General features: G+C 42.8%; 1 protein-coding gene across 5 annotated transcripts in view; it reads left to right on the plus strand.

Annotated features, from left to right (window-relative positions):
- Positions 1 to 25,531, plus strand: part of AKAP13 (A-kinase anchoring protein 13) — a 188,498-nt gene that overhangs the window by 125,611 nt on the left and 37,356 nt on the right. For 3 of the 5 annotated variants that reach the window (XM_072345260.1, XM_072345262.1, XM_072345264.1), the window contains 7 exons: positions 4,245 to 4,326; positions 8,085 to 8,221; positions 14,033 to 14,403; positions 16,813 to 16,866; positions 20,171 to 20,233; positions 22,469 to 22,652; positions 23,660 to 23,768. In XM_072345260.1, coding sequence (XP_072201361.1) covers positions 4,245 to 4,326; positions 8,085 to 8,221; positions 14,033 to 14,403; positions 16,813 to 16,866; positions 20,171 to 20,233; positions 22,469 to 22,652; positions 23,660 to 23,768 — 1,000 coding nt within the window. The remainder of the gene's footprint in view (positions 1 to 4,244; positions 4,327 to 8,084; positions 8,222 to 14,032; positions 14,404 to 16,812; positions 16,867 to 20,170; positions 20,234 to 22,468; positions 22,653 to 23,659; positions 23,769 to 25,531) is intronic. The other 2 variants (XM_072345265.1, XM_072345263.1) reach the window with 2 other exon arrangements.

Raw genomic sequence — 25,531 nt, forward strand, 5'->3', positions numbered from 1 at the left:
CCCCATCTAAATCTTCTGAGTTACAGGAAGGCCTGACGCGTTTGGGAAGCTTCAGTGTCTGCCTTGGAAGTGAAGCTCTCATATGGGGACAGTCCCTTGTAGGAGGCTGTGAAGGGCATGACTACTGGTCCCCAAAAGCCGGTGTAGCAGAAGTGGGAAGAGGCAACTTTGAAATGTCACCTGAGGAGGAGGAACAGATTCTGGTTTCAGTGGGCAGACTCTGAGAGGGCTGGAAAGGGTTAGAGAACTCCTCCGGACAGATGGGTGTGCGGGGGAAAGGAAGGAAGAGCCGGGGGAGATGCAGAATAGGAAGCGGAGGGAAAAGGGGCTGGCGGTCACTAATCGCTCCCACATGATGGAGAACATCGTGGCCTGTTTGGCTCACAGATTGTCTAGTGCTGTCCTTTTCTTATGCAAAGAGGCTTCTGTACTAAGTCACGTCGAGTTTCAAATTAAACGTCTGCAGGAAAATGTCTCTGAGATTCAGGAAATACAGGCGTGCGTGCCCAGAATGAACAGCACAACTGTCTGCTGCCTGCAGCCCCAGCTGCTGTCCTGAAGCCCTCTTTGGACATTCAGTCTGCTAGTGTTTCACAGGCACACAGAAAATCCTCCGGGATTCACTTTTTGGTGCCTGGGGACATGCTCCCATGATTCATTCAGCGTCTGAGCTGCAGATAAACACAGTCAGGCTTTGGCATGGAAAAATAGCTGGTTCTCTCCTGGCATGCTTTCAAATGCTGCATATTGAAGCTCTGTTCCCAGGGACTGTTTCATATTGCCTTCTGCCATCTGATCACCGCATCCTCTCTGCTCCACATTGCCACAGCAATGTGGGATGCCCAGCAGCAGTGGGCTATAATCAGTGTGGGCACGGTGGAGAGCGAGGGGTTTTTTTATTGTCTTCTGTGGCCATGAGCCTGAGGTCCTGTTGTCAAGCTGCTCTTGGCTTGTACAAGGGCTAAGGGAAGAAGGGAGGAATAGTTATGTATGATGTACATCTGTCTGCAGAATCCCAAAGCAAACTCATTTCTGATTATTTCATACTAGTACGTCCCCCCGCCCTGGTGATCAGGCGCTTTTATGACGGCTTTTTCCCTGCAGCCCATGCTGTCTGCACCCTCAGTTCAGCTGTTGAGCAGGGAATGCAGTTCTCAGTGTACAGCAATGTATGATGGGCTTTGTGTTTTCGGTATCTGTGGACCACCCAGTTTCCTGAGAGCTGCAGTAAACCTCCCTCAAATCCTGTCTGGTCTCTTTTTGGCATAAGGAACACTTATGTATAGTAGTGGTTTCCTTTGTTTGTATTTTGGTGCTGATTATTATTATTCCTGAATTAGGGCCGCTGAGATAAATACTCTGTAATGCTTCATTTTGTGCGTAATCAGGTACATTTGAAAGAGCATCTTAAACTTCGGTGTTACTTTCTCATTAGTGCTTTTTCTAGGAGAACAAAATATAAAAAAGCAGACATTTTCAATACTTGGCAAAGGACGGAGCTGGCTGGGTAATGGGAAAAATATTCAGATCTTTCTTGAAAAAATGCCAATGTCTATAATGCATTTTCAGGGAATGACTCAACTGGTTCTATTAAAGGAAAAAATATAACATTAATTCAGCCTAATTTAATGTGTTCTATCACAGTCAACTGGTTATAAACAGTCTTGAATCTTCTAATTCTTTGCTTGCTTTCCCATAATTATTGAATAGGGTGCTTCATTATCATTTTCCAGTAGTGCATGTTAATATAAACCAAGAGTCGTTTCCATTAATTTGATGGAGCTGCATTGGTTTAAGAGAAAGAAGAATGAAACTCAGTGTGTTCAGGAAAGAGTAGCGTGCAAACCATTCAGAAGGAGGCAGAATTATCTCTTATATCGAGACGAATCATTCCTTCATTGGTGTGGACTTGAGCAAATTTGCATTTATCCTCCCATGTGTGTTCAGACTCAATGTCTAGTTTTGCCTTTAATTAAATATATGTGCCCCAAAGTAGGCTGTGCTTTGGCTCGAGAGAAAAGAATATTAATCTGATGCTTATTGACTTTACAGCTCTTCTAAGACTGACAAATATGTATAAAGTCTGTGGTGAAGTTTAATTGCTGAGGTTAAATACCCCTGAGCCTTGTGAATTTCCATTGAGAGAATCAGAAAGGTGACCCACTGGCCATGCAACAGTTAAAGCAAAGCATCTTTGTCACTACGGAAAATAAGAAATCTTTATTATTTACTTTAAAGAACCTTTTCTTGAGCTTCAAACTGCCTCTGCATTTCCTCTGTCACTCTGTACCCTTTGTTAATGTATCTGTGACTATGCTGGTGAAGGTGATGTACTGAAGCCTGTGTGTGTGTGTGCATATGGTGTGGGGCAGCAGAAAGGACAGAAGATGGGTATGCATGTATGTGCAAATGCATGTGTTTGAGCAGAGGTGCAGGAAAGGACTTTAGATACGTATGCATAGGAGAGTCTGACGGGTTCTTATATTAATGTATATGAGGATTCAATGAGCAGAGTCAGAGAGCAATTAATGGAAAGAAAACCAGTCTGTGGAGTGCCTAGAAGCAGGGAGGGATGCCCAGGGCTGTGCATTGACTCACTTTGAGGCCTCACTCTGGTAGAGCATGAGGCCTTTGGCTCTCCTGGGGAATTCATTTTTACCCTCTCAGACCTTCCTGAGCATGAGCTGCTAGCTGGAAAGGTCAAGGCATCCTCTCTGCTGGAGGATTTTACAGGCATGTTGCATGAAGGCCTCTCAGATGGTAGCCAAACCTGACTTGGAACAGGAGAAAGGGACTAAATGACCTGTCAAAGGCTCATCCAACCTCATTTTGTCATCACAGAAGTATGGACAGGGACAAAAGCTGATGAAGAAATATGTAGCGCAGAAAGCAGCTGACAGGTCTTGGGGGAGTGCTGGCTTTGTTGGGAGCTCACCAGAAGGCCCAGAGGGAGACTTTCCATTGCAGAGCAGTGGGTGCAGGCCAGGCTGGGACAGCAATACTGTGCCCATTGTGTCATGCAAAGAGGAGGAAAGTGGGTTCTTAGAGCAAGGTGTCCTGGGATAAGGGATAAGAGTCTGGCAAGGAGGGGCAGGATGACTATGGAAATTTGGTGACAGTTTAGAGGCAAAAAGGCAAAAATTCTCTGTCTGTCAGAGAGGACAGAAAGGAAAGCCAAAGAGAGGGTAAGGAAAACATCTGTCATGTGAAGTAAGACAAGTCATCTGTTTCAGCAACTATTTAGCTAGAACACGTGAGACCTTGCGTGTTGAAGCAAATGAGGAGCAGCCAGGCTGGAGGGGAAACAACTTCTGGGTTTGGTCTCAATGGGATTTGTGTTTGGAAAACGCGTTCATCTACGAAGAACAGCCAAACTGCTGAAGACAAGAGAGTGAAGGGGTTTCCAGACCAGTTATAGACAAAAGCAGTGAGAAACGTGTGTTGGGTGAGCCAAGGGCCATGGAGAATCCAGCAGACTTCGGGGTCAAGAAGTTGGACTAAAGAACCCAAGTGAGGAAGAGTAAAGAACAGGAAGAAGGCTGAGCGCAGATCAGTCATGACTACTGAAAGACTGGAAGTTACGGACAGGATGAGGAACAGGGTGAAATGATAAGGCTGATGTTGAAATAAACCATGTGATGTGTCAGTGTTAAAATGGGATTTTCTAACACAGTCATTGCTGCAGTTAATGCAAACATGTGAAGTGAGATGTACAAAGTACTTCTGGTTCTCACCATGACTTGGACGCTTCTGTAGCCCTCCTTTCTACATTATCAGAGCTCCCTGCCATCTTTAAGGTAGTTGCACTTGGATCAGTATGGGTAGTAAGAAATTACTATTCTTAAGATAGTGAACTGAGACAGAAAGTAGAGGAGTATCTTGCCTGTGGTCCCACTACAAATGGAAGTGAGAACTGAAGCCAGGTTTCATGAGTTCTCCACTAGTAGCTTAAACTCTGGCTCATCCTTTCTCTGAACTCCTGCCTTGAGTGGGAGCCACTTCTCCATCATACTTTCCACAGAGAAACACAGTTTTTGGCATATTGTAGTGATTTGTTTAGCGAGGCGAAAGAAAATAATGGCAAATTACTTCTGAGATTTTTATTGTTATTATGGAATTAAGCCATAAGTATTTATCCACTGGTCGATGCAGAATTAAGTTGCAGAAGAAGCTTATGGAGATGATAGCAAAAGCAGCTTTTTTTTTGTTTTTAATTTTTAATTTGCTGTTGCCTTTTCTTTCAGATAAACCGTGAAAGCTGGTGCTCACTGGAGCCATGTCCGGACTCTTCGCTGCTGGAGCGCAAGCGGACAGGAGAGTCTCCAGGTAAGCTATGGGTTCTTGGCCAGCACGCATACAGAAGAGCATCCCTTTTGTTCTCCTCACTGCCTTCCTTCTCTTTTCATTCCTTCTTTTCTTTTTTATTGTCATCCTAACCTCAATGGGAAAAAATACATAAGCTAAAGAAAATGTGTAACGAATCTATCGTGAGTCATTCTTAGTACAGAGTTGCAGCACTTGCAGTGAGCTGAGTGGTGTGTCACCTTCTTAACTGTGCACTTGAAATGTTTCAGTATTTCAGTTTTCTATCAGATTTCAGACATGATGGAGGGAACAGACATGTTTTCTAGCCAAAATGATAACAGAATAAAAGGAAAAAAAAAAAAAAAAGCAGAGTTTTTAATTCTCTTAATCCATATTCAGATGAAGATCAGCAGCTTCATGGGGTTGTTTTTTATTTTGTTTGGTTGGTTTTTTGCTTGTTTGTTTATTTTTTTCCTAAAAGTTCCCATGATTTCCAGACTTCAGGAAGCAGAAAGGCAGGTCAGAGCCATCGTTCCCACACCCTGCCCACCAGTCCTGCATGCTGGCGGGTGCTCTCTGTCTTCCACAGGGACAGAAAATCTTGTCTGGCAAGTTTCAAAGAGGGATTCATGTCCAAGATAGGGAAGAAAAAAAAAAAAAAAGCATTTCCTTTCATTGAATCATGCGTGTTCAAAACAAATACAGTAATTTATCAGAGCTTTGAATGGAGGCTTTGCTTGGCCTTTTCATTGAGTATTTGTTTTACTGTCATTACGAGAAGAAATCTCACCTGAATCCCCTTCAATGTATCTGAAATACTTGAAAGAAAAATGGGAATTGAATCACTTTTGAATTGAAATTTAAACCCCATCTTTTCAGAGTATGGGCTCGGAAGTGACATTTTGGGTGACTGACCTGAAAGGCTTATTCTAGCTAGAAGTCCTAGCTCCCGCTGAAGTGAAATAAGCCTTTCCTCCTTTTTCCTTCCTCCTTCATCCTTCCCCATTTAAAATAATAATAATTAATAATCCAGTGACTTATAGGTTAGGATAGTCGTGATCACTGAATAGCTATTTTGAAAGCATTTTACAAGAGAACCTGCAGTATCATCACACTGCTTCTTTACTGATTATTTCCCTGCATCCCCTGAGTCTAGGCATGATGCTTTTCTGCTTTGGACTTTTTGTGCTCCGTTTGGCTGCAAAATTATGTGTGCTCATTTGATTTGCTGTATTTATAATCATGCAGACACATGGGTCAATATTAGTTATATACTTACTACCTAATACAATATTATGCTATTGAAATTTGCACTGTACACAATCAGCTATATCTATAGACATAATAATTACAGTAGTACATATCTATAGCACATTGAGGCAAGTTTGAAGATGACGAGGGAAATGTGCTCTCTTGTCTGACTGCAGAAGCAGGAAGAGCTCAGGCTCTGCAGGTGCTGGCATTCCAGAAATAATGTAATGTCTGCTCACATGTCCCACGGTAGAGTCATGCCCTGACACCTTTCTAATATGACTAATGTGAAAGCATTCAACTTGAAAGGGAATTATGACTTTTTCACCTGCTGAATAGTCCCGAGGTAATTAGTTCTAAGGAGACAGTCCTCAAATCTTGGAGGAAAACCTCAGGAATTGTATCTTCTCGTTTTCTGTACATGCTTTGAAGATGTGTCGTAGCTATTTAGCTATCAGCATGGAATGAGAGGGCTCAGGCCCATGTTGGAGGGTATGAAGCTTTGGAAAATGTATGTAAAGGAGTTTGGGAATTTTCATCCTAGGGCTTTTTACTGTGTAACTTTTTTCTTCTGTATTATGTGGAGAAGTCTGTTGCCATCGTATCCTTACTGCCTGCAGCTCTACAGACAAACAGATAAGTGCAGTTACACAATAAATGAGGTGTATGCAGTGTGCTGAGAGCTGGACCACATGCCCCAATGCTGTGACAGCGCTGTCAGCAGGGCTCGGAGGGTCATGGGTGGGAGCAACTGAGAGACACAGAGGTCAGCATTGTGCAATGTGTGCATGGTTCAAAACTGCAAAGCAAAAATCAACAAACTGAGAAAAGGGGGGAAAAAATCACAGCCTGAAACAACCAAGGGGAGATGAGAATCAGGACTCAGAGATGAACACCTCAGCACAGATGAGGGGAGATGTAGGGTTCCGCCACTTGTCTCTGCTCCTCCCTGACTTTACAGCCCTCTTCCACCCCTCTCTGTCACTCGCTGGCTCCTGTTGGGCCTCTCGCTGCCGCTGTGATTTATCAGCTGGGCGAGGTATCCGTTCGTTGGTGCATCTGGACTGTCCCTGCTCATTTTCCACTGGAACGTGGCTCGAGCCCCTTTGTTTTTCAGTCTGGGCTTGGACAAGCTCTGCCAGCTGCCAGCTGGCCGGCCGGCCACATCCTGGCCCGCTCCCTTACAGCCGCTCCATTTCAACTTTGCTTTTCCCTTATTTTATTTTTTTCCTTTCTCTCCCCTCTCCCTTATCCCCCTCAATTACGGAAAAGCAGTTCAGATTTTCCAGGTTTACTGAGTGGGGAAAAGGCTGAGGAGGGAACACTCGCACCTTCTCCAACAAGTGCTTTTCCAGTTCTCCCCGGCATGGAAACTCCTTAGGAGGGAGGTGATGGGGTTTCCAGCCAGCTTCACCATCCCCAGGGCCCTGGGGCAGCACCTTTGCCTCCATCCCTTCCACAGGGAAGGGGAAAAAAAATGGCTTCAAGCTACCCAACCCAAACCTGTATTCCCTGTGTCGATGTATGAGCCTGCCACAGCCAAGGATGGAGTTCATCAGTTATAATTTAAGAGCAAACAAATGCTTTATTGCCCTGGCTCCTTTGAAGGAAGCTAAACGTGTATTGGAGGCATCTTGTTTAGGTATAGTAGGTCGAAATATAACACTTCTTTTTTTCCTCTTAAATACTAATAATCAGCAAGTATTCTTAGCTGGAAGAAAAGAATGTTCAGTTCATGCCAAAATTGTCATTAATACCTCTGCCTGTAGGCTGAAAAAAAGTGAAATGATATATAGGCATTATGGATACAGGCACATAGCCCTTAAGGTTTTTGGAAGGAATGGGCTTTCTCAATGGCTGGGGTGCGTTTCTGTGCTGCTCGTCGCCCTGCTACAAGCAGCTGGAAGTATTTGAAATGGAAGGGAGAGATGCAATATGCTTAGGTTTAAATGTCAGCAGCTACGAAAGCTTGTGAAATTGAAATAAGTGCCCAATTTTTGGATCTTTAACAAGTGAAACTTGTCATAGAATTCTTACTGTTGCTTTTCCAGTGGGAAATATAGAAGAAGCAATCAACCGACGGACTGATGAGCATTTCAAAAGCACCTTGGCATTTAAATGTTATAGGAGATTAATTGTTTTTAATTGAGAAAGTTAATATTGTTGACTTAGGTATTTATTGAATATTAATCTAATATGGCAGTCGCTACAGTCAATAGGAAAAACAATATCCTGATGTGCTCAGTGTGAGGTACCTGGCATGAAGTGTATCAGTTTATTTATATGCGCGTGTCTGTTTAATGCAGTGTTGTTTGTGCACTGTACTTCAATGGTGCATTTCTAGCCTTCAAAAAAAAAAAAGAGTATTTAACTCTTGAATAAATTAGTTAAAATTTTGTTCTGTTTTTAAGAGGTGAACTCCATTTTGAAAGCTGTGCTGCTCTCGAATTGACTGAGTGTATACAAGCTGGAGGTTTGAATGCTACAGAAGGCATCAGACCATAATTCTTTCTGCTTTGCTCCAACAGAGTGTGAGAACTTCTTGGAGGATGGGCTGAGCAGCGTCTGTGCCTCATCACAGGGTGTCCTTAAAAGAGAGTCTGGCAGCGAGTCTGACTTCTTCTCCTTGCCTGGTGATGGGATGGAAGATCTTGTCTTTGGCAAGGTAGGAAAGCTTGACTGGGATACGAGGGATGCATTTACATACACTGTGCAACCCCCTGATGTTGAATAGATGAAAGCAACTGTGACTGCACAAAAGTAAATCAGGCGTTAAAGAGTTGAAAAAGTGGATTTTCTTGCAAGGTCATTAATGTCTGCACAAAGAGTATGGAAGCCATCTTTAATGTAACAAAGAGCTTTCTCCAGCAAACCTAACCTCTGCACTGACACATTCAGAATCATATGCTGTAATTCTCAGAGGAACTAGTGTTTTTCTTTAAATTCAATGTGACTCCATTAATAGGAAGGAAACACTCATTCCAAATAGTTAAGACCAATTCCAGGGAATAGCTTTGTTTCCAGGGCAACATACCTCTAATGCCTTTTTGCGTGCAAGCTGAAGGAAAATGTTTTCAAGTTTGCTTAAAATCAACAACAGAAGTCATTACTAACCTTAGTCATCTCTGTGCCCTTTGTGTTGCTCGTGGATGAGAAGAGGAGGGGGAGGAGGGGGTGAAACAAGAGATACAGAACCAGTCTCCTGAGCAGAGAACACCTCACTTCAACACTGCCCTTCTGCCATCTGCATCAGCTATGCCCAAAGTTATTCAGGGGACAGCTGGGTTTTGCCTTTTAAAACCCAACTTGCTTGCAATTGCTCTTTCTGTGCTCCTTGCCATAGGTAGATGATGAGAAAGCACACAAGAGGTGGTGCACAATGGACACAAGGTCCCGTTGATCAGCCACCATGTTGGTCACAATCTGCTTTGGTTCTGCATGGCTTTAACCACCTCAAACCTCAAGCAGATGCAGTTCTTGCTCTGAAAAACTAAGTTTCTAGACAAGGTTTCACACTTGCTTGCAGGGAAATATATTTAACGAAACAAAATTCTGTTTGGTTAAATCAAATCAGATGATGGTGAATATTTTCCAGCGGGACGGGAAACACCACAGTCTGGGCTAAGTGATCTCATGTGATATAAATGAGCAGTAAAGTCATTCTTAATGCATGTGGCAGGGCACAGAGCTCACCAGCCTCACCCTTTCCCATCTTACTCTCAGATCTGGGGGACCCTGGATTCTGAGAATATAAAGCTGTTTGGCAGAGCAGAAGACTGTCTTCAATTTGCTTGCATAGAATGAATTACAACAGCAGACTTTGTCATTTGAGCCTCATTTAATGGTTGTATGGGGATGCGTGGGAGAATAGTGCTGTGAGAACACAGTACATTTTATAACGTACAGAGCTTTAGCTTTTTCCCTTTCTTTTATGTGGAAAGTTTGCTTCTCCAAATGTGTGGAGCCAAAATTAAGAAGAATAGGTAGGGCAAAGTAATGGCAGTGCTGTAGGGAAAAGAAAGAGGTGGAGGGGAAGTGGATCTTCAATTTTCGATAGAGAAAGGGGTAGAGTGAAGAAATTCTCTTTGTAGCAAAGGAAACCTCTTCTTAATTTGGCAGCCCGTGCATTGTTCTCATCATTTGGTGGATTGCAGGCTTCGTCTAGAAATGGGTAAAGTTCCAAAGGTTTATAAGTTTAGTTTAGGAAGTCATTCAAAGCTAATCACAGCCCCAGTCAGTTGGTTGATTCGTCTCTGCTTTGCTGACTAACTCAATTCCCTGTCTCCTTCCTCCAGATTTGTCTGAATACCTTTTCTAAAGTCACAGTTGTTTACATAAGGACTCATTGGTTGTTGTGGGCTTGTTGCTTAGGTCAGCCTATCTTCGAGGCTACTGAGCACAGCCAGTGGAAATGCAAGTTTTAAGTATATTTAATAACTATTAACATTATTGTTGAATTAAATCTTTTTCTGGAAAATACTGTAGGATATATGTATTGATTGTAGTCATTATGTTATAGCTATATTAAATAAGCAAATTGCAGTACTTAATTTGAGAAGTTCTATGAGCATCTCAAATATTTCAGTATCATTTCTGCTGTTATTATTATTGGGCCTGTTCTTGTTTTCCCTTTGTATGGAGCGCCAATTGATCTTTTATCTATTAGAGTTCTGTCTCTTCTTTTAACTGTGCAAGCCATTCCTCTCTTAACTGCTAAATACATTAAAGAAAGGTTGAAGGAATGAACTACTGTCTGTCCAGGGTCTTTGGGATGCTTCCATAAAGATAAGTTGAAATCCATGGATTTTAAGCCCTGGTTCTATCCCCAGACCATGAAAAATTAGGGTCTGTGGAGTCATGAAATGTGCAGGTGCTTTGCAGTGTCCCTGATGTGAGCTGTGGTCTCTCATTGCCGCCTCCTCACTGTCTCCTTTTCTTCTCTCGGAGTGACGCATGCTGAGCTGCATAGCATCAACTCCTGGACTGAGAAAGCTTTAGCATTAGAGTCCAACTTGCTTTTTTTTCAGACCGGAGAGGCTGTTGCAGAAATCCAGAAATCATGTCCAACATGAGGTCTCATTTATTTATTTATTTGTTTGACGTCAGTGCTTCATTCCCACGTCCTCGTCATCCTCCTCTTCCTTCTCCGTCTCTACCCAGCTGTCTGGGCAGACTTTGCAACACTCTCCTTGGATGATTAATGCTGCATGAGGTCATTTCTCACAAGCATCTGGCAACGTCCTGGAGCGTAGCCCATACACTTTGCTCATCTTAGCTTTTAACCTGCCACTGAAATTCAGTGTTACATGGAACTCTCTAAAAGGCACCCCTTGGGAAATGGTTCACGTGCAGGGGACTAACGGAAGTCAGGGATCTGCAGCTCATTGTCAGAGAAAGGAGCTGAAGCTTCATGTTTAGTTTCTGCCTTTGTTTCGAGTTGATCAAGGAAGTACACAAATCCATCAATCTCTCCTGCGTTTATTTTCCTGGAGTTATTGTTTCTCTCTCTGAAGCAGAAAACAAACCCTCAGAGCTTAAAGCCTGAAGGAAAAGGCTCGCAGTGGGGGAAAGCTGCTCCACTCCAAACTGTAGACATGGTGATAAATAATTTCTAGGATGCCACTGCCAAGGTTAACTTTGGGCGTTCTGGAGCCACTGGTAAATCTGAATTCAAAAATATTCTGCTCAATTATGGATCAAGCCAACCAAACAATTTGACTCCCTTCGTGTAATGATATGTCAACTAAAGCTCAGCATACCAAGGTCTTATTTGTTTTCTTTTTGTTGTTTTTGTTTAAATGCTGTAACGCCATTAATGCCTTTGTCATGCAGAAGATCAGAGAACAAAGTAAGTTGGTGTTCTCAATGTTCCTCTTGTTGTCATCAAGAAAATAATAAGAAAGAACATTACATTTTCACTTCTCAGGACCTCTGATAGATGAAGGGTTTTAGTTGAAGTTCTCTTGTACCCCATACCATCCTACTGATTTCTCTCATCCCTACCCATGAAGGATATATGTTCTTTCCCCCAAAAACCCTCTTTTTAGGTTTTACCTCATTTTTTTTTTTTCTTTACTGGTTTCTCACTAAATACTGTTTGACAGCACAGAATGTGCCCCATTAGCATATCTGCAAACACATCAGCTTTATTGTCATAGTTACAGGTTGGATGCATTAAGGTGCAATGTAGCGAGCCTAACCCAAGGAAAGTTAATATTTCTTTAACGCTTTATTAATTCTTTCAGGAAAAGAATTAGAGAACCATTTCCATTCTGCAAATAGGGTGTTTTCTGACTCAAATAGGATTAAACAGCAATGCCTATTTACCAAAACGTGGCCAACTAGCTAATGTTTGGCAGAGCTGCCTACAATACAGATGTTCCTTAGGTGCGTCTGCCACACTTGGCGTTTTCCAGACAGTCCTGGTCCTTCATATTCACTATTTTCATTTGTTTCAAAAAAACAGAAAGGAAGACATTGTTTAAGGGAAGACAGAACAGGTTTTATAGTAATTGCATGGGCCACAAGTTCAAGGAAAGTGTTTATTGTGCGCTGCAGTCTGTTGGGTGCTCAAGGCAAAACTCGAACTGGGCAGATATATTGCGCAGTTTCAATCCTCTTTCTGAGCTGTGATAGAAATCTTAAATCTTTCTTGCCAGGGAAGCAGGTTTTGTTCTTCATTTTCAACTGGAGCAGTATTATTTTTCATCCAGGAAATAAAAAGTTCCTCTTTGTACTTTGGGGCAAAGATATCCTTTTTATGTTTTAATGTTCTGCACTATTTTCACTAGATATGCATCCACATTTAATGTTTCCAAACTGTCCCATCGTTCTGCTGCACAGCTGGCATGTTGTTATCAGTCCTGCTGCGCTGCCCTGGTGTCTTAACAGTATTTTCCTGTGTCTCAGGAAGGCCAAGCAAACTGTTTCCTCTACTGGAGGGGTGTTATCCACATAATGACTGCTTAATTTGTCTGGATTTAAGCTAAGCTCTCACCCTGAATCACGCCGATATCAGATAATCCTGAACAATGCCAAACATGATCAAAAACTTTGCAGGGTTTGTCTTTCTGTTCTCTCTTGCTTTAACCTGTATTTCCTATTTAAATATGTGTCAAGTCCAATAGTTTAAATGTATGGTAAAATTTACTATAATTTGCATAAATTTGTGGCTAATGTTTGACATTCTTTCCCTATGTAATGTATGCCTCTGGGTGTATTCTTAGCAGTCGTTTAATGTTTATTGGTGCAAGCAGGGATTGTGCTGTGCATGCTGTCTATGTTTCCTTTCTTTTGGTGGAGGAGAGTGGGGAAATAGTGTGACAGCATTTATTGATATCACCTTAGGAACATTATTGCTACCTGTTAAACTGAAATAAGTATAACATAATAGCCAAAAATGAAACAGGGCTTCCCTTCATGTTGTGAAATGTTGGGTTAGAACGCTTTATGAACACTGCAGTGTGGTTTTATTCAGTTTAACACGAAGCTTTTACCTTACGCTGTGTGCCCGTGAGAAAGCAGTGTCTGGAGCATCTAATCATGCTGGGCTTGATGGGAGATGAGGATGCTGCTCATCTCCCACGTGGGTTGTGGTGCCCGATGCCCTTCACAGAACAGGATGTTGTGTTCTGCCAAAGACTGCAGCTCCTCGAATACTCAGCTTCTGCTGACAGCCCAGCCTGCTATTTGAGGACAATTAGCTGCTGTGGCTTTGGTGAATAGCCCATTATATATGATCTGACAGTTCATTCTGCCTATTATTATTTCAAATGATACAGTGCAGGGCTCTGCAGGAGAATAAATCGAAACTTCCCACGTCAGTCTCTTGGGGCAAACACCATTTCAGACTGAAGGTGATGTCAGATACATGCTTGTGTTTTTGCCCTAGCCACGGGGAACACAGAATAATCATAGGCTCTTTCTAGGCTGTATTGTCAGCATGTGGCCTTTTGCCAAAGAGAACCAGTTTGGGTTCCACTTACTGCTTTTGGAGCAAAGTAAACCAAAAATTGCAGTATGAATGGAGGCCTGTAATAGAGTGTGGCCGATCCCATAGAACAGTATTTTTCAATTACAGTTGGGGTTTGAAGAAATACTGCAAACCCTGGCATTAACTTTTTGCTCAGTGGAAAGTAGCAGGGGATGAAGGATTAAGTTTTTATTTTTGTGTCTGCTTCCTATGACAGAATAATTCTTCCTTTTGCAATGCAGCAGAGTGGTGTAGTGTTGCCTTCAAGCTCTCATGGCTAAAAGCTGAAGCTGGCCCCTTGTCACCCAGGAGGGTCTGGCATTGGTCATGGGGAGCCATGATGACCCGGTTTCCCCTTCATCCCTCTCCATCATTAACACCTGGGATATCTCTGGCAGCTTTGTTCCCCTGTGGCTGATAATAGGTTCAGCTAGAAATGGTGAGAAAGGAAGTTGCTGTGCGATAGCAGAGATAAAGGCTCATCTTTATTTTTCTACCTTGCAGCAGCCTGAAGAGGAACAGTCTGCAGGAGATGTCACCAGCTCCAGCTCCTCTGCTGATGACACCGTGTCCTTGGAGAGGAACTCATCCCTGGGCAGCGACACATCCCTGCCCTTCCCACCTGCAGTGAGCTTCACTCAGCCCAAGGACAGGCGCAGCCTGGATGGGAGCTGCATGAGCATGGTGGCTGTGGAGGGAGGAGAGGGTGAACTCTCTGGCTTGGGAGAGAAGGAAGAGGAGCTGGACAGTATCACAGACGTGCCTGCTCCTTCCTCTGTTTCAAGAAACACAATGCGGCCGCTGTCACCTTTCCGTCGTCACAGCTGGGGGCCAGGGAAGAATGCCACCAATGAAGCAGAAATCAATCAGAGGAGGTGAGTAGAGAGCTGCCCTGATTTGCTTTGCATGCAGTTACATGGGTTTATCTGAGCTCTGGACTCAGCATTATGAAATTGAAAATTGAGGTCACTCCTCAAAACTTTTTTCACTCTGAGGAGTGAAAACAACCTCCTAACATAGCATTACCTTTAACTTTCAGATTGAAAGATCTTAATACCTATAGTACACTCTAGGTTTCCATAGGAGGAATAACTCAAAGTTTATTAGAGCGAATGGAAGTCAAAGAATCATGGTATCTTTTGAGTTGAAAGGGACTTGTCATTTACTCCAGCTGCCCAACACTACACCTACAGCTGATCAGGTGTTTAGAGCTCTGTCCAGCCTGACACAGAGTGTTTCCAAGGACAGGGCAACCTGTGCCAGTGCCTCACCAGCCTGACTGTAACAAACTTCCTTAAATTCAGTCTAAATCTCCCCTCTGTTAGTTTGAAACCATTTCCCATTCTCCTATCGCAACAGACCTCCAGTCTGTCCCCTTCCTTCTTACAGCCTCTCTCTAGATATTCTGGGACAGATCTTAAGTTTGAAACATTACCACCTCTTTCTATAAGAAGAGTTCTGTTAAAGGAATAACCGGAGTGTTAAATCTCATCGACTATAGTAAGTGATAGAATGGGCTCTAAGGTTTAAAAAGAGGTATGTAGTGCTGAGATGTGTAGTCCTCATTGGATTCTTAGTACATTTTCAAAGAGCCTCTCATGGACAGGGAGTCCAATCAAACACATCACCATGCTTCCAGGAAGGTAATACTTTTTTATTCTTCAACCTTGTATCTTCTATCATTCCTAGGTAATATTTCAATGGATTAGGCAATACTGATATCTTAAAGCTACAGAAGAGTCAGTGTCGGGTATACAAGCAGGAATATGGCAGCACGAGTCCATAAGCTCACAAGCTCTTTTAGAAAGATTTTTCAGTGCAGTACCTGTTAGGATTTGTGATGGTAATAAACTGCATAGCTGGCAGTTACTGCTAACGCTTAACAGATGGGGTTAAATTCTTCTGCATCAGAGTTCAGAGGCGGTTTCTGATATGGGAAAATACACTTGCTGTAAATGTAAGACAATTTCAGTAAAGGAACAGTAATTATTCTCACATGTTCCTAGATGCAGCTGCCTCTACGTAAGGATATATGTCACACAGGTCAATTAGAAAAGACAAACTGGAAGACCTTTGCTGATAACTTAATTCCCATTTGGTTTTGTGTTTTCGTTTGGAAGGAATTTGAATTATTTGTTTTTATTTTGCTTTGTTTTCTTTTATCTTTCTTTTGTTGTTGTTGTTGTTGCTTTTCATGCATGGCTGTTGTGATGTTGAGGTTCTGGTTGCTTAGTGAGCAACAAGAAATACCAAGAAAGCAGAGCCCAAACAAGTGGCTTCCAGACAAGGCACGTATGGCAGATACTTTTCCACTTAAAGAGTGGAAAGCCCTCGCTGTAATTTGACTTCTGCAAACCTTTGAAATGAAGCTACGTGAAGCACAAACCTTCGCTAAGGTTAAAACCTGTGCTGCCCCATCCCACCAGTATGAGCAGTTTGCACTCACTAATTGAGCACGAGATGAGCTAAAAAGGAGCTGTACTGTACAGAGGAACATTGGCAACCAAGCAGCAGGAGATGCCTTTAGGTTCCATCCCCCAGTCCCACCAGAAACAGTCCTGTCCCCAGCACAGAGTCTGCGAGGGTGGGATGCCAGGAGCCTACGCACAAAGAAATCCACCTTTTTGGTGTTTTCCAGTATTACGTTTCCTGTTTGTAAGTGAGATGAGTGTAAAAAAAGAAATTGTTCACAGAAAAGATTAGAAAAAAATTAATCATCTTAAGTAAACTGTGAAAACACGCTTATTTCCCCTCTGTTTGTGGATAATCCCCATGTCTACATTTTGCTATTGAAAACACAAAGGAAGCAAACAAAGCTTCCACAAAAGGATGTTCATCCTTCAGTAATTCCTGACATTCATAGCGGATTTGAAACGCCTGTCTTTCAACAATAAAGCAGTGTTTTTCACATTGGTGGCTGAGGAAAGAAATGCCTGCGTTTTTTTTTACTGATGGATGAAATGCTGCAAAGCTGGAGCTGTTAACTATGGCTGCTAACAGCTTCTGTCAAGTGGTTTGCCCTTACCTAAACTTAGTTGCTGCCCACAGTGGGTCAGCTTTAAGTTGCAACATGGTCAATACTTGTTAAATAGGTTACTTGTAAGCAGAAAAGGAGATGCAAGAGGATTGAAAGAGACTCATTGCTTCCTGCAGTACCTCTTTTTGTGTTTTCTCTGTACCTCCATTCCCTCTGTAGTTTGTCTGTCAGGTAGCATTCCTTCAGCTGTCATTTGTTCATTGTATTCCATCTGAGTGTCTGACCACTGTCCATGATTCATTTTCAGTTCAATGCGAGTTCTGGGGGATAGTATAAAGAAGCCTCCCATTCATAGGAGAAGGTACAAAGCCAGCTAACGTGACTAACCATATTGTGTTTGAATGTCTACTAACTCCATATGTCACCTTAGTGAACCTGGAGTCCCCACCTCTCCGAGAGCTGTGCTAGAGTAGCGTGTCCTGCTTGGCTGCTTTCCCTCTCCAACCTAATCCTGAGCACAAGCTCAAGCTGCTCTCTCCAGAGCTTGCAACAGTCTCAGACATAGGCATTGGCATGTGTTAGATTGGGCTTGTATGACAATAACCACTTACCTGCAAGCACAGGCATAACTTGTTCCTAGAGCACATGAGTGCTGTGAGCCAGGACTTGCAGAAGGGGGACCTGCTGAGGAGATGCACCGAAACAACCTAGGAGTCACATGTTACTGTGCAGGTCTGCAGCTGGTTAAATGACATGCTGTTCTTTAAAACCACCTCCCAGACAAACAGAAAGTGGTTTTTTCTTTCTTTGCTTCCATGGGTTTTCTGGTTTTCTTCTGCATAGCAAACTTTCAGTTCCACATCCATAGTGCAGATACATCCTTTTACTCGCGCAACCTTTCAGCTGCCCATTAACATATGAAACAGGCTGCTTCATCTCTGACTCAGCACTTGTGTGAACTGTCCAGGTTTAGGCATCTTCAGGCTCCAGAAAAAGAGAAATTTCACCACTCCCCTTCAGCAGTTTGACCTTTTCTGATCCTCCCCCCTTCCCCTCCCAGTCCTTCCTCCTGCAGTGGGTAACTGCGGACCTCTCTCCCATGACTCAGCTGTGGTTACCTGACGTGCGTGTGAGACGTGTGTTTAAACTAACTACCAAATTTCCACATGTGGGAGAAATGTTATGAGGGCCTTACCATGCATCAGCGTAAATGAAGCCGCTTGAGCAGTGCCGTGCAGTTCAGGAGAGAGCTCTGACAGGAAAGGCTCAAGAATGAACGTGCTTTTTTACTTCTAAGAAGCCACTTTATTTGCATGACGCTGCTCTGCACCCATCTGCTCTGTTCATGCAAATGATCACCTCTTCAGCAGTCACTATTAATACTATTACAGCTCCCTTGAGTCATAATATTCTGAAACCGTGAACCTAAATGTAAAGAAACTGTCTCAAAAAGACAACTCAAAACACTGAGTCAAATCCAGTAATGTCCTGATGTTCTTTCATAAGTGTTCTCTGTCCTTCTTTTCTGGCTTCCCAACCATTTTGGTGTTATCCCCTCTAGCACCAGCTGCAGAGCAGCAGGCTGAAACTAATTCCAGCAGTTCTCACATGAGGCTGTTATCTATAATTGCTCTCCTCTTCCCCAAATCTTTTTCTGTGAAGGCTTTTTGCATGCTATGCAGTGGTCCTGTGCAGTTTTGATAGTGTTACCAGCAGACTGTGGGTGGCTCACCAGCAAGGTTATAATTCTGGAAGACTCTGCTTTCCAGAACCCTTGCCAAAAGGTCTTCATCCTTCTTGAGATCTTGCACCACTTCCTGGCTTCCTCTTGCATGCATGCATAGCTCCTGTCCCTTCTTTCTTCTGCCTTCCTTCCCTACAGTTTTAGCCTTAGAGATTGTCACTAAAACGTGACATCAATCCGAACTACAGGCATCTTTTAAAGTGCGCTACCTGATGTAAACGTTACACATCTTTATTGAGTAAAGCTGTCTATTCAATTTGTAAGCAACCACAAACTTCTGACTTCTGGAAACAAGTCAGTGAAAGGAAGTCAAGATAAGCACAGCTCCAAAGGTCTTCCTAGCCCAGCAGTCTCATTGCCATGAGCACATGGCTGGGGGAGCAAGTAAAGGGACAGCATTGATGTTGTCTTCCTTGGGAAACTTGCTCAGCCTTCAGCTAGTTTCCTCTGAGTGGGTTTTACTGACCCAGCTGAGGGCTGAACGTAGGCCTCAAATTGCAGACAGGTTGATGGTGGAAAGAGGTTTGCTGTGCCCATGGGGATGTGTTTCTTTTAATTATTCAGCCACATCCCTCATTTATACCTCCCTCCACTACGTGGTGTAGCTGAACCATGCAAAAGAGCTTGAAATATTGGTGTATGATAGGAAGGTCTTCATAAGGAGTGCTTATGGTACTGAGCTGAGAGCTTCTGGGTAAGCACCGAGAGCTTTGGGTTGCAAAGCACAGCCAAATTAGAATCCTATATAAAGCAAGTAGCAGTTATCTGAATTCCAACATTGAATATCAACCATAAACTCTTCCAAAATGTTTCCAGTGTTGCACTGTGTGTGGGAGCAATGCAAGGACTTGACCTGCAATGGATGCAGTCAGTGGCTTTAAACACTCCTTTGTGACATCTGAGGTTCCTGACATTCACAAACCCTGACCAAGGGTCGCTTAGACTTGTGCTGCTTGTTCTGTAGGCTCCTGGCTTGGATGGGAGCATGCTCTGGCCACGTCCTCTCCATGCATGGCCCACAGGGGAGGGCTGGGAACAGGACTGGTGCAGCATTGCCTTGGCAGATCTTTGCTGATGCAAAATTTCCTTCAGTCTTACGTTTCCTGGACAGCCTTTCTGGTATTTAGAGGTCTTTTATATGCCATAGCTGACAAGAAGATTGATTTCTCTGTATTTGCAAAACCTGCAATTGGCCCATGAGATCGCAGGGAAAAAATAACAAAAGCGGTGTTTAAAATGACAACCAAGATATTTGCATTCTGTATTTGCATTGCTTATGTCTTTCCTGATGCAACGTAGGGTTCTTTGGGAGTATGGGATCTGAAAGGTTTTCTAGTCAAAGCGCTCCTTGAAGGACCCCGATTTGAATGGATCCCAAGTTAGCAGCAAGACGAGCCTGTTTTTCCTTCCAGCCTCTTTCACTGACTTGCTGTGCAGCTTTTAAGACTGCAGCTCCCCTTTCTTATTTTTCCCAAGTGTAGCCTGAAGTTATTAATTCCTGCGTAGAGGAGACTTGCATGATTAAACATTTGTAAGGGGCTCTTTTTTCTGATTGTGGGGTGAGAGGTACCAGAAAATACTAATCGTTACTAACACAATGGCTGTGTGATTACTTATGCAAAAATGACTTTGCTGTGTGTCAGCCCTGTGTTCCCAAAAGCATCTCTCCCCACCAGGAACAGTTTCTGTTGTACGCTGGCGGGGTGGGATGGGTGTGAGGGAAGCATGGGCTGCCCCGCTACCTGTTTGGTGTGTTCTCACAGCCAGAAACATACATTAACAACTGCATTATTTCTGAGGGCTGTGTGTTTGTTTTCATTGTAAGATATTCAGAAATGAGAGTATTTTAACACTCCCCTGCGTCATAACAAGCCAATAATCTCAGCCCTTTTCCTTTCTTTGCCTCTTCCGATGTTCCTAGTTTGAGCTGGTGTCCCTCTGGTGTGCAGTTCGCTGCCATGGGTCCTGACTTTAATTGTAGAAGGTATGGTATAAATAAATGTGCTGCAGCAGCAACCGGGTGCTGCAAAAACTGTGTTGTCAGCTTGTCGTGCATTGCCTTCTCTGTTGCTCTGGCTGAAGCGTGCACGTGTCTGTTTGCTTCGTCTGCTTTTTCAGCCATGAGTTGTTGTGGCCATCCTGAACTGGGGTGCGGGTGAAGGTGGTGGCTGTTTTTGTTGGCTTTGGGTGTTTGAGAACCACGCTTTTGGTCGGAGCTGCTCTGCTCTATGGTGATTTTAAGGCGTGATTGTGACAGCTGTGGTGACGGCCATAGAATCATAACGTGGACAGCTGTGTTTTCATGACACTGTGTTCTGGGCGTATCTCATGAGGGGTTTAACTGCATACGTGTTTGCTCCCTGTACACTGAAAGCCTCCTTTGAAGAGGCTGCTCAGTTTCTGCGAGAAAACAGTCCAAGAGCCACAAATGGACATTTCCCAGGCACTCAACACTCGCTCCTCCAGCAGGAAGCCCCAAAGATGGGATTAATGCTTGTAGGTCAGATTGTTACCTGGTGCCATGCTTTAACATAACTGGAAGCCACTCACAGAGTTTACAGCCTCTGTTTTTCTCTGGCAGTTCTTATGCTGGGTGTGGGTAGAGCTATTGAAACGCTCTTTCTGAAGACTAGATCTTGAGAAAGAAATGAATCTGTCCTTCGGGTTACAGAACTAATTCTGTTTCATCTACATACTAACAATTATGGAACGGTATTACCAAATGATGACCATTTTAAGGCAGTTTTTGGAGTTCTTTGTGTCACAACAAACTGCATTTTTTTTTCCTGTGCTCTGTAATGTCGTTATTGTTATCTTGGGATAGAAGAAAAAATGTTCCTGGGCCCTAAATAATTGGTGAGAAAGGGACTCATTTCTCTCCGCAGGTGTTTCTGAATGAGCTTGACGGTGCCTGCTGTTGATACGCATTGTTGAATCAAAACCTTTCTAAAGCAGATTAAATTGTAAATGCCTCATCCAACCTTCCTTCTCATTAATCAACATGAAAAAAAAAAAGTCATAAAAAATTCAATAAATCTTCTTTCTCAAGGCTTATAGCATTTTTGGCTTTGAAGCTGCATATTTATCAGAATGGCTCTAAACGAATGCAGAAAATGAATCATTGCTATGCAAGTCTACCTGAATTTAAAGCTCCTCTGGTTGTTCAACTAATCTATGCAATCTATAGTGTGTTTTCCCTTTCATATGTTGGTGCTAGTTGTTTGTTGCCCGCTTTGATGTCAATAAATTGTGTTTCTTTAGGACTATTTTTTTGTGGGTAGACAGAGATTGCCTTAAAAAGTAATCAACCTTTATGTTACTTGCTCATTTTGATGTCAAACCGTGTACCAGAAGCTGGAGTACATACCTAGGGTATATCTTGCTTCTGACCAGCAGGATTTGTGCATGTGAGGTCGAACATTAGTCATGGAGGTGTGAATGTGCAAAGTGTGCGTGTTAACCCCACATGGCAGTGTGCTTATCAGTCTTGGTATGAAGAGCACAAGGATTAGTGGCAGAATGTGAGGGCCAAGAAAGATCAGGTGGAAATAGTCACATTTTTGAAGGGAATTATTTTGTGTAGATGAAAAGAGAATGTATTAGCTTTATTTTTCTGTAGAGGTTACCTGTCTGTCAGCAGGTGGTGTCTCTGCAGAGGTCGGCCAGACCTTGTATAGCTACCATATTTTGCACACCAAATGTTGCTGTTTTGAATATTACTGAGTGATCGTGTCTGGCTCCATTGGTCAGAGCTGGCTTCATCAGCAAATGATAAAGCAACACTGAGTGGCTGATGGGGAGGAAAAAAACAGGAATTAAAGGAAAAAACAGTTTTGGCAGAAAAACCTTGTTGGTACCAAAGCTTTGTGCAGTGGCAAATGCTAAGTGGATTCAGAGGATATGTCTGCAAAGATGAACATTACATGCAGCCCAGTGCTGATTCTGTGGGAGGGTGGTGGTCCAGGACAGGTAGTGTTGTGCTACACATCTTGTGTTACACAAGAAGCTGCTGTTTCTTCTGAATATAATGTAAATACAAATCTCTCCCCTGATATCTGCACTTGTTTGTTGAGAGTAACATGCTGAGGGATAGCATCAGCATATCTCTGAGTGGTTCAGCTAGTGACTGCATTCTGGTTTACACTCGAGTGTGCTATGTGCTGTATGACACAGGTTGCTGAGAGCTCCTCAGCATCTAACCTGCCTGGTTTCTCTTCAGTTACAGCCTAGAAGGCCTTGCTGGAGACTCTGGTGAGAACAAGAAGCCTTCTGCAAACATGGAGGCTGCTTCTCTGAGCTCCAAGGAGCTCCCACGGAGCACACTCACCAGCAACCAGTGCGGCTCCCTGGTCCTGCTCACTGAAGAACTTGAGCAAGGGGAAATCAGAGACTACGATCACCAGGTAAAGTTGCCCAACCATTACTGCATTGCTTGGAAAGTCTACGCCTACATTTTAAAAGTCCTTTTTCAGAGTGACAGCGAAGGCTTCTACTCTGTATGTGAAATATAATTAGTCTTCAGTTTTTACACAGAGGAATTGCCACTGTGATCAGATTTGCTGCTTGAATCTTTGGAGCATTACAGTTGGTGGATGACTCTTTCGAGTGGACAGAAATAAACCTTGTAGTAATTTATCTGTTAATATTTTGAGGTTAACCAAAGTTTGTGTGTTTCTTTTCTTTCATAGACGTAACTAGAATCAAGAGACACATTTTAAGCAACAGTTTAGCAAAATTTTACTTGCATGTTAATTACATTTAGCGTGATCTCTGGAGCAGAAGTCTGTGGTATTAAGGATAGATGAGCCAGAATACTGTGAGAGTCTGATTATTTTTATTAAATAAGCAATTATACTCTTAAATACTTTAAATATCCTTTATTTCAGAGCTTGGTGTTTCAGCCATGGTTCTTTTTGGGAACCTGCCAGAATCATTAGTCATCCCACCTCTCTACCTCATAGAGTCGCTGCAGTCTATCAAGGACAGTAAATGAGTCTTGCAAGTTCTGACCAGTGGCAGCTGGTGTGTGAAGGCTGTTATGTCTTCTCTTGCATCAAGGAATGGCATTTTTTGGGGAGAACAATTATGCATCATGTTTTTTACCATGTTGAACCACAGTGTTGTTACCATGAGGAGCTGGAATCACAGCAGTAATTTCTGTGGCTTGAAAACATCCACTTTGTAATAACTTGCAAGAAAAGTTAGAAGCTAGTTTCTCTGTTCCAAAAGTGGTTAGTGGCCTTCCATTTAAAAGTAAATGTTGCATTTCAACAGTTTGATGCTACTTGCATTTTTGTTTCCTGCATTTTTCACCTGTGCCTTACATGGGATTGTTTGAATTTCCACTGTTTGAAAGCATGAATTCCCATAATTTGACCGGTGTGGGTTTTGTTTTTGTTCTGTTCTGCAGATCCATCAAGCACCACACCCACAAGGATTTAATTTCTGCACTTCCTCCGTTTCATCTTCACTGACCAAATCTGTGTCTTTAATGTCAATTAGTAAACCATCGCTGGACAGTGAGTAACACAATTCCCATCTCCTTCTCTCTTTTGCTTTGTGTTGTATCTACCTACCTTCCCAAGGCACAGTTTACTAGCACTTGCTATTCCATGTTATGTGAAATACATTATTTCACTGCAGAATGGAACTGTGGGTGGAAAGGCAGAACTCATTCAGTTTAGATCCTTTTTTTGTTACTCCCAATACATCCCTGCTGTTTCTAGTTCTGATGTTTTCATTTGCTTCTTTCATGATTATACAGCTGCTATGAAAACTGTGATTTATTGAGGTTGTTATTAAATATATCTATATATATGTGTGTGTACATATATATATATATATATATATATGTGCTTGAATTTTGTACCATTTCAGAGTTACTCCTTTTGATGTTGAGGTAAATTCCACTTGAGATGTTGTTTTCCTACTTTCTAAAGTAGCTACGTGTCACAGTCTCCTTGGGGATGTTTGGTGCTATTTCTTTTGTTGAGATAATTACTTGGGGGCAGATGGGTGCCACTGATGAAATCTCAATCCTTAATAAAATTGTAAATGTTGATTAGGGGGGAAGTTTTTCAATTTAGTTTAGCCTAATTGTAGCAATAGAAAGCACTTTATTTTGCAACTTCACTAAATTGATTCTTTCAACTGAAAAAGTCACTCAGAAGCCTCCAGCTGCAAGTGCTTAGGAAGGGCCATGTTACACATGCTTTCATTTCATTAATTGCCAGACAGAAAATGTATTGACTTTTGACATCGCATCTTGTCAGTCAGTGATGATTCCTGATCTTTTCCTCTTTATTAACGTGCTTTTTCCTTCAAGCTGTGCCATACACATCTTTTTGCTGTTGCATGCAATTAGAAGTGCAGGGCAGCAGCCTGGCCCAGGGCTCATGTGCTGTGATGAGCACAGCCCTGCTTGCCCAACAAAACCAAACCACCACCTTTTTTTTTGTGATCAGTTGGCCAAGCATCTCCCCATGCAGTCGGCAGATGGGTAAGGGGTTTACATGATGGCTGTGCACCCTCAGATTAGGTATTCAGATGCACTTTGGTGCTGCATGGCTGATGTTGATGACAAGTTGTTAACTTGAGTGGAAACATCAGGTGCAGGTGGAGCTGTGCGGAGGAACCACAAATTCTGCAAAGCTGGTCATGGAAAGATGCTTCAAAGAAAGGCATTTTATTCATCTAGGAGGCCTGCTGGAAGAAGCTCACAGAGCTTGTGTTTGTAGGAGACAAAAAATTCTTTGCAATTATTCTCCCATGATTAATAAGCATGTGGCTTAACAGATGTGGCCCCAGCAACGGTTACCAAAACACTGGCAAATCCATCCCATGAAAAGACCAGCTCCTTCTCCATGCTGTGGCTCATCTTCTTTCCTTCTGGTGCTGAAGGCTTTCATGATACTTTAAAAGCAACCAATTTATTGCCATTGCACACAGTTGCTAACCAAACACTGTAAATGCCTTGGTTAACCCCCCAGAAAATGTACACTTGGGGGCTAAGAGCACCCAGCAGGCTGCTACTGCTCCACTTTCCTTCAAACTCAGAGAAGGAGGGGTATGACAGCAGAGGGTTCACAGAATGGTTGAGGTTAGAATGGACACTCTGAATGCCACCAGGTCTGAACATCTAGTCTCCTCCCAACTCTGACACGTTCCTAACTGGAAACTTCAGTAGATCACTTTTTCGATCACTTTTTCAATCACTTTGATAGAGGAATAGCGTTACTTCTTAAGAGCTGTGAGTGCATGTTTAGCAGCTTAGTGCCTTCCA

This window comes from Excalfactoria chinensis, chromosome 10, assembly GCF_039878825.1.
Source record: "Excalfactoria chinensis isolate bCotChi1 chromosome 10, bCotChi1.hap2, whole genome shotgun sequence".
Classification (NCBI taxonomy): Eukaryota; Metazoa; Chordata; class Aves; order Galliformes; family Phasianidae; genus Excalfactoria; species Excalfactoria chinensis.